The sequence below is a fragment of the Grus americana genome, chromosome 1, assembly GCF_028858705.1.
Source record: "Grus americana isolate bGruAme1 chromosome 1, bGruAme1.mat, whole genome shotgun sequence".
NCBI lineage: Eukaryota > Metazoa > Chordata > Aves > Gruiformes > Gruidae > Grus > Grus americana.
Window position 1 is genome coordinate 188,674,592 of NC_072852.1, and position 16,138 is coordinate 188,690,729.

Genomic DNA, 16,138 nt, shown 5'->3' on the forward strand with positions numbered 1-16,138 from the left:
TTATAAAAAAAAATTTAGTGGAAAATAAACTCATATAGTACAAATTATTATTTTAAGGGATCTCTTCTCTTGTGTTAAATCGGAATGTAAGCTGAGATGGTACAGCAAGTACCCTTGCCTAAATGGTAAAATAACAGTACTGCTACACTATGTACTGTGTCTGAATCTCTGAATAGATTTAGCTTGACAGTGAGACAAAATAGATCTGCTAGGTGAAATTGCTTTTCTGTAAGGAGGAAAAGAATTAGACTCTTAACTGGAAAGAAATTCATTGCCATTCATTACCAAAGACTAGGTCATGTGCAGGTACCGTCTGTTTTAAATTGAAAAGAAAAGAAAAAGTTGAAGAAGGTGATAACCCCTGCAGAAAGATATAAACTTGTGCTGTGTCCTAGGGATACCAAAATTGAAAATCAAATGAGAGCTGCCAAGATCAGTCTATGTAAGAATTAAAACATGAAGGAGAGTGGCCAGTCTACAAAGCTCTCAGAATGGGAGTTGGTATGCGCTACAAGTGTGACTCTGGCCTCCTGTGCAGGTCTGAGTGAGCTTCATCAGTTACTCATCTGTGATAACAATGTACCAGAGCAGTTGGATCCATGACCCTTAGACGTAGTAAGGGAGAGTTGCAGAGGAGCAAAAAGCTAAAATCTTGTTACCTAATTTTGAAAAGCTAAAGATATTGAGGGAGTAGATTGGGAAAAAAAAAAAAAAAAAAAAAAAAAAGAAAAAGCAGTGTATACAGCTCATTGAGAGAGAGAACTGCTATCCTTTCTCATTGTTTCAAGTGCAGAATGGTTTCTGAAAATGCTTAGGATCATTTTTGCCAAGAGACACTCTGTAGTACTCTTAGTATAAAGGAGATTTTTATTTGAAAGACATGAGAAATAAAAACTTGGCCCCATCAAATGAGCTTATTGTTTTATAGTAATGCCAGCACACTGTTTAACTCTGAAATAAATATTTCTGGGCTTCTCATTAGATTCTGGGAAATTATGGGAGTAGATTTCAAGCCAATACTGTAGCTATTTCGGAAGACGTTTTCTGTGTTTAAAATAAGCTACTCTTTTTCAGGTTTGTATCCTTATACAGAGGACCGTGTCATACATACAAAGTACAAAGACTCAGTGAGTCAACATCATACAAATTTTGTATTCAGGCATGTAATGAAGCTGGTGAAGGTCCCCTTTCTCAAGAATATGTTTTCACTACTCCCAAATCTGTTCCAGCTGCCTTGAAAGGTAAAGGTGCTTCTTTTTTCATTTAGGGGGATGGCAAGTTGGTTTTGGTATTGTGTTGTATTTGGGGTATCTAGAATGCTCAGCCCTTTTCCAAGTGTACATAGAGATAGTAAGGGAATGCTCCTGTCATATAATTGCCTAAAGCCTAAAATACTCACTTCAAAAATGACAGACTTGGGATTTATGCATTCTTTGACAATAGAAGGCTTGTACTTAGAATCCTTACTTACCAACCAGGAGAGAGTGACCAGGTTGTTATAGTAATTTGAGGTGAAAATTCTTCCTAGCATGTTTAGAATAATTTTAAGCGTAGCAGCTCTTTTCTTTTTGCATATGATACACACTTGCAGTCACCAAATTCTACTTGCTTTCTCTTAGATGATAACTAAATTGTCAAGAGACATATGTTGTTGTTCCAGAAAACATTGTCAGAAGAATACATTTGAATCTGAATCTTCTGTTTCTCTGAGGCAACAATAGCAGCTAGAATATAGAATTTTACAAGTCGTTAGAATATAGTGTTAAGTGATGGGGAAAGCAGTGCTAGCTGTTGCTTTTGTGTTTTCTCCCTTCAGCACCAAGGATAGAGAGAATAAACGATCACACTTGTGACATCACGTGGGAGGTTCTGCAGCCCATGAAGGGTGATCCAGTTATCTACTGTCTTCAGGTCATGGTGGGAAAAGACTCGGAATTCAAACAGGTATGGTGTGTTTAAGTTATTGTATTTTTCTTCAATTAATATTTGTGATGACTAGTTTAGATTAAAGATTATTGTGTTCTAATATGTTTATAGTCACCGTGCTCACTTTTTGTTACTAAATAATATGAGGTAATATCTCCTAAAACCATTGTCATAGAGAAAAGAGATTTAAGTGATATAAACACTACAGTGAGTTGCAGCCTCTTTGGGTTACACTGATGTTTGCTAAATACAACTTGACACCTTAAGTGGTGAGGAAATCAATGGGAAGAACTGACAAAAAGAAAACGTCCACCCAATGTTACAGAATTGAGACTTACGAGAAAAAGAACAAAGGGTTCTCTTTGCACCAAAAGCTGTTTGAAGGCAGTAAACAATATTATAAAAGCTTTGATGTTGCCAAAGTCATACTTCTGTACAGAGAACTGCAGATAGGAAGGACCTTCTACTTATGCAATGTAGACATTCAAGTGTAGGGAAACTTTTTTTAATATCATTCAGTGATTTTTTTTGTCACAGAACCATATCAGTAGTAGGGCATGCTGTAACTACAAGAGTGGAGCAGTTGAGAGTGTGTTTCAGTTTCAGGTTTGATTATCCAAAGATGCAGTTTGAAACACCAAGCTACAAATTACTCTGCATTTAAAAGAGGATGTGCAGTGCTAATTTTGCTTCCCTATAAACTGCCTGATAATTGACATGAAATTAGGCTTGGAGACTCTGTTTCACACTATTAAGCAAGCAGGTTTCCTTCCAGAAAGGAAACACAATTAATTCTGGTATATTATAATTTTATTATAGTTCAATATTAAATAAGTTTTGTCTGTGCTTTGGTAGATTATAGGCCTTAGTATTTTTGTAATTCATAACTTTTAGTGTAGTGCTATGTTTGTTATGTTTGTTTGTAAAATTTTTCAGTAGAAGATGAACCATAATCCAAGGTGTTTGTTATCTTGCCATGTGAATATTCTTTTTTGTAACTTTAAAATTGTAAATGGAACATTAAGTGTGTAAGTGAAGCGTGGTCAGTGTTGATTGTAGACACGGAGTCAAATCACACTTTGATTAGCAATGTGCATTGCCAAATGAGCTGGACAAGAAAATAAAGGTTACGCTTTGAGCCTGGAAATAACAAAGCAGACTGAGGTGCATGATTCCTTTTGCCTCTCCAGAACAGTTTAGCACAGTAAATTAAAAGAAAATGAGAAGATTAGTTTGCAAAAATTAAAATTGGAACAGTCGAGAAGTAAGCACGGTGGAAACAGCATTTAAGATACTTAGACATGATGGTGACTATTTTCTTTGACACGGACAAAAAATAAACTGCCTGGAAATCCACTCCAAGCTGTTTACTACCATTTCCCTGCCAAAACTTCACTCTCCTCTCCTCCTCCTCCTCCCTGATCCATCAGCCAAATTGCTCATGTCGTTGCTTCCTACATGCTTCAGACAAAATAAGTTAGTCCTGTGCCATTTGAGCTATGTACATCAGTCAAGCTCTTAAAGGGGTTAGGAAGCAACCATATAAATACCCCAGCTAACGCTTCTCAGGGGAAGGCAACTTCTGGCAAGGCACTGGGGACGAGCAGCTGAGGACAGCAACCTCTGCCAGCTGGTGTAGCTGCAGCTAGAGTGGGATGTGTGTCTGTGGCCTGTTTGTTCGCTACCAAATGCACGATACAAATTATCAGAATTTTGAGGAAGCTGCACTTCCGATGACCTGCCCTGTCTTGGTGTGGGAACAAGTTCTTGAGAGAACAAAGTCTCCAGGTTGTAGATTCCAGTATGGCTCAGCTGCCTGGTTGTCAGAGGACTTTGTGAGTCCATGAGTAGCCGCAAGCACAGTGACAGCTCTTCAAATTCGGAAGAGATTGCGTGCTTCTCTCATTGAATGGTTGTAGTTTGCAAGTTGTGAAGTACCATCTAACAGTATTATAACTGTAGGGAAGACTTCTGCATGATAGGATATTTCTGTATCCTGCTACCAATTAAATCAAGCAAATCCAGATAATGGAGGGGGGTAGTGAAGGGATTTAAAGAAATCAAATTGTCCTGTCTTACCCATGTAATAGCTCAGTACCTATTGATATACCTATAAACAGAAAATTGCGCCCATGTGGGATTTCGTTGGCTTTTACAGGACCTTTATGTAGCTGCAAATTAATTAATTTGAGAAACCAGCATTTAGATTTCACTGAATTAGGCACTCCATGCCAGAGAGCTGTGAACTGGACTTGAGAGTCTCCTTGTGTTAACCAGCCAACTGAGAGGCCCATGGAGAGCATCCTAATAAAAGTAATCTGTGTCTTGGGATCTGATGAAATTAAGAATCACAGAGATGACTCCTTGTGGCTTTCCTGATACAGTTTATCCTTGGATAAATTATAATATCATAAACACACCATATCTTAACTACAACAAAGTATGTTGAATTGAGTTAGACTTAGTGAAGTAGCTTCAAAATTAATACAGAATTAATTACTTAAAATCTTGTGATACAATACTGTATATTACATCCTGTGGTATAGTATTTACATTGTAAGTGGTCACTAAAAACACCTTAACACTAGGGCTTCTGACAGAGTTTATTTGGCGTGTACTCATCATGCCATAAAAGCACTTGTAGTTCCTTTCCTGTGTTTCACCAAAAGGACTGGAGACTTTATCTGGCATTTAAATGCCATTTGTGAGCTTTTTGTCTTTTTTTTTTTTTATTTTGCATGGGTGAAAACATTAGTGAGGAGTCATACTTTTTACAGTTAACCTTCACCATAAACAAAACTGTACCAAGATATATATGTGTACGTAGGGCGTTTTTACTTGATGTATTGGGGTTTTTTTCCTTTATTCCCAGGTTTATAAGGGTCCGGACTGGTCATTCCGATACACAGGCCTCCAGCTGAACTGTGAATACCGTTTCCGTGTGTGTGCCATTCGACAGTGCCAAGAGACAGTAGGTCATCAGGACCTGGTAGGCCCCTACAGTGCACCAGTGCTATTCATCTCTCAGAGGACTGAACCACCGGCGAGCACCAACAAGGACGCTGTGCAAACCACAAGGACACAATGGTCACAGAGCGACCAAGTGTGCGCTGCTGTCATCCTTGCACTTTTTGCTATCTTTTCCATTCTGATCGCTGTTATCATTCAGTACTTCGTAATAAAGTGAAGAAAGAGAGATTTATTTTAGAACACTGCCCATTACATTTTACTTTCTCATAATCTAAAAGTAATTCTGTTCTCTTGCTTTTACAAAACCAGGCATTTAGCACCGGCATTGGGACTGATGCAAACCTTTTCAGCCACTTTAAAATGCTTACTGGTAGGTCTAGGCTGACACATGTTATTAGAACGCAAGCCACAGAAATACAATCTTTTCTTTAATATGCCTTCTTGCAGTACAGACTCTATACGGGGCAGGCAAGCAGTGTTTAACGAAAAGGGTTTGACCAGTAAACGCGAGTGCAAAAATGGTTTCCTGGCCCACACTTTTAAGGGTTGCTACCATAACAGGGAAGAATGTGTAGATCGCATTTAAAACTTACACTAACAAACTTGTGCTGTATACAATATTAATCTGATGCTGTGAAAGCAATTTAGCGCTGTATTTCTACCTCCTCATTTGTCTTAATTATTTGGGAAGCAGGATTTATGCTGAAAAACGGAAGGGGCTTTTCTCAGGCAGCAAATAATAAACTGGATGGAAGAGTGTGCATGAAGGAAGCTTCTTCTCTGATAAATGTGGAGTTCTTCACTGCAAGTAGATGTTTTTGAAAGACTACAATGGGATGGCACAAGTGGTTTATCTTACCCCCAGGATTTGATGTTTACTTACAAAAATGCCTCTTCTTATGAATATAGAAGGGAGAGTGTGAGAGAACTTCTTAGACTTATTATTTAAATTGAAAAACACATTTCCGAAGTTGACCTTTGATTGGATGCAGTTTATACAGATGTCTGTGCCCTCTGATTTTGGCTAGTTAATAGATTTTTGAGATAAAATTCATTACTGAATTTTTGCTGTTTACCCAACATTCACTTGCCATATCCACCAGAATCAAGCACTGCCTTTTTTTCCATTTTCTTTCTGTCTTTCTTTCTTTGGGGCACCAAATCAGAAGACGAAGTGTAGTAATTTGCACCAGAAAACTTAAAGCTGCTTTTTTCTTGAGATCCTAATGTTTAATGTAATGTCTCTTTGGATACTGTACCAAATTGTTGATTGCATGTAGTTAATGTTGCATTAGAGCACTTTGCAATTGCATAACTCATCAATGTTTTGTGAGCTTGCATTCGTGAGTTCTTGAATGACCAGACTGAATTTTATCAAGTATCCCATTGAACATCTTGCTAGATGTCAATGATTGCCAGTGACACAAAGCTTGTAGTGAAACTATCTTAAAAAAAAAAAAATTCCTTGTCTCATCACACTTATGTTATTTGTTATACACTTTGTAATTAGCTATTTTTAATTTATTTGAGTTATGAGATAGTGGATCATTAATGACTTCTAGTTGTGTTCAGTTTAGCATTTTTAATGGTATTAAACACTTCTGTCAGTCTTAATAATAATAAAAAAGGAACCTCTGTCTTGTGCTTTGAAGATCTCTGAAGAATTTCTCTTATATTAGAACGGGCATGTATTGTAATTGTTTATACGTCCAATGATATGTGCTGTAGAATAATGTTGCTGAGTTTTGTTTTTTTAAAAAAAAAAAAAAGAAATGGCAAAGAACTTGGCCTCCACATGGTGAGAACGATCTGTCTTTAAAATGTACTGTATGTTTACATTTTATTTCGAATTTGTCATTTGTACGTATAGGCTGATACCTTCCCGCAGGATACCGCGATAACTGATGTTTTCTAGAACCTTCTTAAAAGTGCCATGTTTGGCAGTGCAAATGAGGTTGCGTGTAACAGCCCAGAGATTTCTTACGGTTGAATGTCTAAAACGGTAAGATTTGTTACTACAGTTAATCTGCAGTGACTTATGTTTTTCATAGTAAAATTCAAATGAGCTCCTATTTTTGATAGTCATTTAATAGTGTATTTGCCATTTGAGCCTCAGTGCGTATTACTGCATTGAAGACAGTTTTTAATGTAATCTTAATTTTACCTCATATACTGTACATTCCAAAAATAAATAAAAAAGGAAAAAAAGAAAAACTCTAAACTTTTTAAAACATTATAGATACACTACCAAACATATCACTTTACAATTGTACAACGTCGGGCTCCATGAAGACGAACCTGTATAGTCTGATAGAAAATACATAAACTATGTAGCAAAGTATCTTTAAAAAAAAAAATCTGTGGAAAATAAAAGTATCGTTCTTTTTTCTCCCCCCCCCCCCCCCCCCCCCCCCCCCCCCCTTTACTTGGTCCGTCCCGTTTGTATGCCGCCGCCGCCGAGGCGCTTTCCCCCTCCCGAGGCCGGTGGCGGTGCCGTTCGGCGGGGGCACGGCGGGTGCCCCGCTCCCCTCAGGGCGGCTCCCGAGCGGCGGCCGCTTCCCTCAGGTGGCGGCGGGGCGGAGCGGAGGCGCGCGTTACCTGAGGGGCGGCGGGCGCCGGGCAGGCCCCCCACACACGCACACACACACAGAAACACCACCCACCACCGGCGCCCCCCGCCGCGGGGCGGGGACGAGGCCGGAGGAGCGGCGCTGCCCCCCCGGCAGGGCGCGTCCCGCCTGGCAGCAGCGGCGGAGGGGGGCTGAGGCGGCGGCGTCCCCCGGCGGCATGTGGGGCGGCGGCGGGAACGGCAGCGAGGGAGAGCCCTGGCCGTGGCCGCCCTGCGACGAGAGGCTGTGTTTGGCGCTGCCGGTGCGGGCGCTCGTCCCCGTTACGGCCATCTGCCTGGGGCTCTTCGTGGTCGGTGTGGTGGGAAACGTCCTGACGGTGCTGGTCATCCGTGGCTACCGAGACATGAAGACCACCACCAACCTCTACCTGGGCAGCATGGCTGTCTCGGACCTGCTCATCCTCCTGGGGCTGCCCTTCGACCTCTACCGCCTCTGGCGCTCCCGGCCCTGGATTTTTGGGCAGCTGCTGTGCCGCCTCTCCCACTACCTCAGCGAGGGCTGCACATACTGCACCATCCTCCACATCACTGCCCTCACCGTGGAGCGCTACCTTGCCATCTGCTTCCCCCTCAAGGCCAAGGTGGTCGTCACCAAGCGCCGAGTGAAGGCCGTCATTGGCATCCTCTGGGCTTTTGCCTTCCTCTCTGCCAGCCCCTTCTTCTTCCTGGTCGGTGTGGAGCAGCCTGACAACCACACTGACTTCAGCCGTGAGTGCAAACCCACCCCACAGGCTGTGGAGTCCGGCCTCCTGGCCACCATGTTCTGGGTCACCACGTCCTACTTTGTCCTGCCTGTCATCTGCCTCAACGTCCTCTATGGCTTCATCGGCCGGGAGCTGTGGCGGAGCAACGCCCGCCTGCGGGGCCCCAACACAGTCCTCCGGGAGAAGGGGCACCGCCAGACCGTCAAGATCTTGGGTGAGTCCCTCCTCTGTCCCCCCTCAGGCTATGGCTGGGGCTAGGAACGGGGCTGCAGGGCCATGGCTGGGGCTAGGACTGGGGCTCCCAAACAGGGTAGGGATAGCCAGGGGACCATCCCAGCCATGCTGCTGAGCCCTCCAGTGCTCCCGGGGACCGCCACGGCAGGGATTTCGCTCCCTCCCAGCTGAGGCTTCACCTGGTGTAGCATTGCACATCCAGCAGCATGACTGCCTTCTATAGAAATACCCTTTTGCTCAATTTTACCAGGCAGAGCTGAGTACAAGGTAGTCTGCAACTTCAGAAAAACTGTGGTAACATCAGTAGTCTCTTCCAGTGGGTAGCAACACCTCTGGGTAGTAAATTTCTGCTTCTGAAAAAGAAGTTTGATTTTCTTAGCGGTCTTGCGTAGCTCTCCTAGGAGTAAATCCACTGTTTGCCCAAGCAGGCTGAAAAACAGCAGCTTAACCCTTACGAGCCATTTGCAGACAAATCAGATAATAGCAAAGCATTTCCTGCTGATGTAGGATGCCATTAATTTTTAGTTCATTTTCTTAGTCATACATTCATTAACCTAGCGTCAGGCTCCGCAAAGTTAGAGAGCGCAGTCTTCCCTTGAGGCTTTAAAGTTTGTAAATAGTGACCGATCTGAAGGAAAAAAAAAAGGAAAGGAAAAAAGAAATCTAACTATTGATTAATGAGCATAAACCAAAATGCCCTGGTTATTTTTTTTCTACCTTTAGCAAAGGTTTTACATGCTACATGGGAGACTTCTTTTACCAAGGGTGTAATCGGCTGGATGGAAATAGCGTAGCACAAAGGGAAGAAAGTATTAAGCCCGAGAGAATACATTTTGCTAACTTATTTGAGGAAGGTATTTATGTTGGAGTAGGCACAAGGTTTTCTGACAGAAACACCCATGTCCCTGATCTCCTCAGAACCCACTGAACCTGACGAATTCCCCTTTATCTCAAACAGCCAGTAGCACTACGCCTGCGATGTGTTTCAGGCATAAACTTGCTTTGGCTATATGCCTTTTTTTAAGCTCTTAGAAACAAGAAGGATGCTCCATAAATTATTATTTGTTTTACTTATGTGCATTTGTAAACAAAAATAATTAAAAATATGGATACAGTAATATGCTTATTTAATTGTCCCTCATCTGCTCCTGCTATGTTGCCATTGCAAGAGTGTTTGTATTTATTTGTGTTGTGCCACGAGAACAGCTGGAGTGACTCAGGCTAGAGATCCCTCTAGTCAAATATCTGTCTCCAGCAGTAATTGTCTGGGGATTCGTGTAGGAGCTTCAGTGGAAAAAAAAATCAATAGCCCAACTACACTGTAAGTCTTTACGTTAGCAACCGTCCCATTACAGTAGTGCGAATTCAGTGGGAGCTTGGGCGACTGAGGTTCAGCCCTTACGCTATGCTCTTTTTCAGTAACGTAGACATATTAAAGAGTCGGCTTTGTGGGGAATGGAGCTGCTGTGTGCTTACACAAAACCACCTCTTCTTATTCTGGCTTTCATTTTCATATCACACACATGGCAGTACAGATGTTGCCGAGGGGAATCTTTGTTGTGCCTGATGTTATTATATGGATGTTACACCGCTGTTAGTTGTTTACATTTTTCTGAACAAACTCATCTCAGAGTTTAGCTGAAGATTTTACCAGTTGCATTTTAATCCAACCTTGATGCTATTCCCATTTTCATGATTTTCCAACAATTTCATGCCATTATTTCTATGTATCATTTGTACCAGTTAGAAGAACCTGCAAAATTGGTCACATAAAATTTAGTCTTCTGGATGGTTGAAAAGTTAACTCCCTTCTTAACTATCTATCTCATGTGTTATTTTGTCTTATAGCTGTGGTGGTTCTGGCCTTTGTAATTTGCTGGTTGCCTTTCCACATTGGCAGGATCATATTTATAAACACCCAGGACACCAGGATGATGCTGTTCTCCCAGTACTTTAATATATTCGCTCTGCAGCTTTTCTACCTGAGCGCATCCATCAACCCTATCCTTTATAACCTCATTTCGAAGAAGTACAGGGCAGCAGCCTACAAGCTGCTCTTGCCACACCGAGCTGCAGGAAGGGCTTTCACAGTAACGAAAGACGCTGGTGGCTACACAGACACCAGTGCTAGCACAAGACACGAGTACGCCACCAGCTTCTGAGACTGCAGCCAGCGCTTTTCGAGACGTTCTCTGTAAAGGAAGGGAGTTCCTTTTCACAGGAGAGTCGCAAAAGGATAGACATTTGTCAGGCCGTGTGGTATTTTGTAACCATTTGTATTCTGAAATACTTGTATTTTTGTTAACAGAGCAAGCAGGGACTATAAAGTAGTGAGAATGATGTGCAACTCATGAAAGGTAACTCAGTAGGAAAAGCTGGAGTAAATTACCAGTAAACCCATGGTTTCGATTTATTACATGTTGTTCATTGCATGTGTTCTCGGCAATTTCTAGTATTTTCTAAAAATCCTAACATCAAGGACCACAAAGGAGGAGGGAGTTTGAGGTAGCAGTTCTGTTTGGGTGCAGTAATGGGTAAAACTCCCAGACAGCCTTTGCCATTTTAAAATTGTTTTCTTATAAACGAGAATTTACAAAACACAGTCTTACAAGGACATGGACGTGAAAGAAATCGCCCACCACCCTGAACATCCTTGGAAGAAGGGGGCATATATTTTTAGTACCTGGTCTTATGAATATGGAGTTTCCTGGACAGTTTCACTGACTCTTTCCTTAGGCAAGCGTCTTCTCTGCACAGCAGCTCCTGGGCTTAACCCTTTTGGTCTGACCCATGCGATCAAATAAGGTCTCTTATTTATATACTAGCAACCAATCCCCTATATCTGTAAGAGTTTAGATATTCCTGATCACTTCCTTGTTATAGACCTGTAGAGTTTGGTAAACGTTAGTGGTATGTCTCGACTGCGTCACGTTATGTACTGTGACTGCAAATGATACGCCAAGATAACCCGTCTCGTCACAAATGAGACCCATCACCAAACATGCTGGACTGCGCCCAGGACTAACTGCTACGTGACTGCACATCAAAAGCCAACTAACTAATTTTGCTAGGAAAGAGGCTCGTTGTGAGGAACAGCTAGGAGTTGCAGTACCAGTTTCTCCAGAGGGCCGTCGCACCTATGCATTTTACCTGACACCTTCCTGGCTATAGTGATAGAAATCTGGACCAGAATTGATGAAGTGGGACTGCGCTTACAGGAGCATTACTGGTGGTATGTCCACCTTTGCCCTTGTTAATTAACATGTCTGTGGTTCAAAAAAAGTAGTGGTGGTGTTTACACCAGGGTTTACTGCGACGGTGTTTGCTGCCACGTGAAGGCAGAATTCAACATCCAGCTTGGAGATCTCAAGACAGTGGAGCTGAACCCGAGCCATCTCCAGGTTTTAAAAATATGACCACTTCTCCATTTAACAATCCATAGCTCTGAGTCACTGAATAAATAAATCTAAAGACAGAAAAAACACTCTAGCTCCGTGCACACACGTTAAGCTTTCTTCTTCTGTCAGCTTCGTATTGGGGAGAGCAGTTGTCAGCAGGGCTAGGATGGGTTGCTTTTGCTGAAAGGAATGTGTTATTAAAATATTATATTATAATAAAAGAACAGCTGGTATTTGGTGTTTGTTTGGACAAGTTATTTTTAACAGTAATCTTTGTAAGTGCATGTAGACTGAGGGGAAAAAAGAAAAAAAAGCTTTGTCACATTGATGTGTGGCCATGGAGCCTCTTCTGCATGCCTGTGCTCTGATGGTAAAGGCTTTTGCTTTATCACTGGCTACTAAATGGCACTGGGAGGTAAACACTTCCCCAGCTGAAATTTCCCCAGAAACAATCACATAGGTACCACAAGTGGGAGGTGTGAGCGGGAGGAGGCAGGGAAATGCCCTAGCAGGATGCTGCATTGAACCCCCCTTTTTCCAGGGTGCGCTGCCTCCCACAGAGAGCCCTGGCACACCTCTGCTCTCTAAGCAGGCTGGGTGTCCAGAGCAGGGCCCCGCACGAGTCCCTTGCAGCTGGGACCCCGTCTCACCTCTCGGGAGGTGGCTGTTTCTGCCGGGAGCTTCAGGCTCGGGCTGCTCCTGCTTAGCCTCAGACGCCGCAGCAGAAGGCTTCTGCTCTGGTGGCAGGCACCGTGGAATTGGTCTGGTTTTCTGGGAAAGGCATTTGTATCCCTGTTATAAATATCCCTTTTGCACACTTAGTAGAATAACACACGTAGCAAATGGCATTCGTGAGCTTACAGTGGTTTTTGTTAATGCTCTCTCTCCACCAGAACAAACGCTTAGGAAATAAATGAGTTTGGGGAGTTTCCTCAGAATTAACCAGGCCTGGCACTGCTGTCTCAGGCAGTCAGCACTGGATTGTGTAAGGAGGGATGTTGTAAATAAAAAAATAGCGCTGTCATATTTATTCCCAAGAACTCTGCATTCAAGTGTGGCCGGGCTATCTTTAAAAGAAATATTTCAGAGGTGGTTTCCATACAGGCTATAAAATAGAAGGGAAAAAGGGTTAGAGGTGCAGAGCAACTTTGCCAGGCAGAGAGAAAGAAATTATGATGATAAATTTAAAAAGAGAAAATGAGGGGATGTAAAAGAAAAGCACAAAGAATGGATGATGAAAGTGTGTCAAAGTACTCTGCTTCTCACACATCTTAAGAAAACAGTTACAGTGAAATGCACAGGAAGGAGAAACAGTGGTTTTTACGTAGCCCATGAAGGACCCCGGAGCCTTGTTACAGAGCATGATCGTACTTAGGAAGGCATGAAATGAAAATTAACCACCTGAAGTTTGAAAAGGATCTACAACCATCCATGTTTAAACACGTGAATGGATTTTTCTGAACAGAGCAGGAAGAAAGTCCTCCCGTGGACCGTAGCCTGAAGCGGCAGCTCGGCCCCCGGCAGCGGGGTGATGCAGGGGGGATGCTCACCAGGTCCCGCCAGCTTCGGTTGCACAGGGCCAGCCTCTCCTGCTGTCTGAGGACCTGCAGCCTCAGGCAGTGCTCACTGACCCCCTGCCCCATGCTTGCAAAGCTGCCGGGCACCCACCACTGACTGCCAGGCATTACGATAAAGCTAAAAAGAAAAGAAAGAACAAGAGCTGGTAGCTCAAGGGCAAGTTGAGAAAAGACACCCGGAAAAATCCATGGAAACCCTTCTCTGGAGGGGAGGCTACATCTGCAAAATCTTACCAGTTTGATGCAGACACATAAAGCTCGTGAAAGCTTTACAGTCTAAACAGTTGTGACAGAGAAAGAGTGATGGTCTCTGATTAACAGATCATTAGTATGATGAGATCTACCCGTGGCTGCTTGCCCGTCCAAGCCTCCTGCGAGCCCTCTGTGACAGCCGTTGTGACAGCTTAATACATTTATTGATACCTGCTTTTAAGTCAGTAGTTTGTCACATCTGTTAGGCTGTCCCGTTGAGCTGCCATAAACAAAGCTGCTAAAGTTATTGGGAAAACGTTTGCCTATTCCGTTAACTTCAGTTAAGTATTCCTGCTGCTAAGACCCAGATTCATTCTAACAACAGTCACGTTTTCTCATACTTTGGATCCCGGTGTATCAGGAACAGGGAAAGCAGCAGTCACTGCAACCAGCAACGCTGGGGCAAGCAGCAGAAAGTCACTCCGCGGCAATCTTCCTGGTTTCTATCTAATTTCCATATTCATTAAACAGCTGTATGTGGTAGATACAGCTCCACAATAAATATGGGGTATGATATTCCCTGGCTCTAACACAACTTCATTTGCATTTGCAGCATGCTAACACTACGTCACCATTTCACTTAACATGACTCTAAATTAAATATGTATCAGTCTATCTAAATTGGACAATAGCTATTAGAAATCTGTCCTAAAAATGGGATTTCTATTCTAAATGTGGAAAACTAGTACTTTCTTCCTGTAACAACCAATATTTTGCTCCTCTATTTAATCAGATATAGCCTGATCTGCGTGTGATCAACACATGCTCGTGAGGGAGTCAAAACACTTTTGACACTTCGAGGTTTATTGCTTATTTCCCACTCAGCAAAATATATCCGTAGGTCTGAGGTACTCACGTTTAACTGAAGCTCTTGCTGGATTGGAAACAAACGGTTCTTCTGGTCTTTGTGGAGCATTTCTGCATTTGTTTTTTTACCAATTGTTTTACAATTTACAAAGAATTTTACAGCACTTTATTACACAAAGACAAACAAATCCTGTTTTCCTTTCCTCCGTCTCTTTGGAAGTTGTGTGAAACAAGCAAACAAGATTTCTCACAAGGGCATCTCCTGCAAGGAATTAAAACCTTTAAACATCAGTTTCTAAATGCCGCCATTCCAAAAAGTAGTTGCCAGAAACCGGATAGCAGCACCAGCTTTGCGGGATCCTTCCAGGGAAAAAGCACAGTGCTGCAAAGATGACCCCCTTGGGGCTGCGCAGAGTGGCGCCAGGCATCCCACGGGAAACTCCTTCCCTGCTTGCCGCTCTCAATTTTGGTATTTTGGAATTCTGGTATCACCGGGGCAAGGCGAGGAGACTGCCACCTCCTTCCCCTGTGTCACCTGCCCTCTCGCATGGCAGGCTCTCCCCTCGGCTGGCACTGGCCTGGGTCTGTAAATAAAAAAGGCTTTTGCTGTCTCTTTTTCCTCTTTAATGTATCAATTAGAAATAAAATTTAAAAAAAAGAATTAGAATAAAAATAGAAATAAAAAAATAAGAAAGACACCTAGCCAGAGGTACCTCAAGGCAATTGACCTTTTGGTGAACGAAGACCTTCCGAGTTCAAAGCTGCTCTTTCACTTGCCAAAATGATGCCACCTCCAAAGGCGATTTGCAGCTGGCCCGGCAAAACCTGGAGGTGCAGGGACGTGTCTTGTCTCCCAACAGCCATCCCCTTACAATCCCACTGGGCACCTGCTGCACCACTCCCACGGGAAACACAAAGCCTAAGGCCATCTCTGCAATTCAAACGAAAAGTAAGCAGAAAAAAAGAGCTGGGTATAAAGCGCCACCTCCTATTTGACCTAGGAACAGGCTTACCTTCACCAAAAGAAGCCACTTTTATGTTAAAATTAGTATCCACAGGTATATTTACACTTTCGGGAACTATTTACAAATTGATTTACTTTTCCTGTATGGTCCTGGGCACCTATGATGCTGTGCTGGAGCTTTGGTGTGGGTTTCCTGGAACTCAGAAGAAAACTGGGGGAAAACACTGTGGCTGTGGGTGAGGTTGCATCTGGGGAGGCAGATATGAAATTAAATCTCACAGGCACTTTGTACCAGTGGATCTTAAAACATTTTCTCACTGGGCAAAGAACAGCATCTCCACTGTGCTGCAGGCTCAAGCCCAGTTGTTGTACATTTAATGCTGATGCAGACTCAGGGTCTTGGATGAGCCCCAAACCACTGGGAGCAGAAGCAATGCTGTCTTCTGCTCAGTGTCCCTACTGAAGGAAGTCTCTGGTGACCCCAAATGTCAAGGCTGATGCCACCCAGCGCTTCCACAGGCCACACAAATCTCACAGCACGCTACCTAAGCTGGTGACTTCCAGAGCATTTAGAAAAGCCAACCCTGGATCAGGAAACAGCTGTCTGGGTTGGGAAGTACCTAACAGAGATGAGATCCGAATCTCCTCCTGCAGCAGGTCTGAGCAGCAGCACCGAC

General features: G+C 43.0%; 2 protein-coding genes across 15 annotated transcripts in view; both read left to right on the forward strand.

The window, feature by feature from the left end:
• The window catches only part of FNDC3A (fibronectin type III domain containing 3A), a 123,930-nt gene extending 118,799 nt beyond the window's left edge, over positions 1-5,131 (forward strand). For all 14 annotated transcript variants that reach the window (XM_054814442.1, XM_054814471.1, XM_054814531.1 and 11 more), the window contains 3 exons: positions 1,075-1,241; positions 1,817-1,944; positions 4,799-5,131. In XM_054814442.1, the coding sequence (XP_054670417.1) occupies positions 1,075-1,241; positions 1,817-1,944; positions 4,799-5,113 (610 nt within the window). In that variant the 3' untranslated portion in view covers positions 5,114-5,131. The remainder of the gene's footprint in view (positions 1-1,074; positions 1,242-1,816; positions 1,945-4,798) is intronic.
• Positions 5,132-7,683: 2,552 nt separating this feature from the next.
• Positions 7,684-11,113, forward strand: MLNR (motilin receptor). Its single transcript, XM_054848271.1, has 2 exons — positions 7,684-8,443; positions 10,312-11,113. Exons 1-2 carry the CDS (start codon positions 7,684-7,686, stop codon positions 10,623-10,625), a joined length of 1,074 nt encoding a protein of 357 aa, XP_054704246.1. The 3' UTR covers positions 10,626-11,113.
• The last annotated feature ends 5,025 nt before the right edge of the window (positions 11,114-16,138 follow it).

Excerpts from the sequence above, each read along its gene's own strand:
- MLNR (XM_054848271.1), top strand. The coding sequence starts at position 7,684 with ATGTGGGGCGGCGGCGGGAACGGCAGCGAGGGAGAGCCCTGGCCGTGG. Across the intron at positions 8,444-10,311 it reads CCAGACCGTCAAGATCTTGG|CTGTGGTGGTTCTGGCCTTT; the intron begins GTGAGTCCCTCC and ends TTTGTCTTATAG.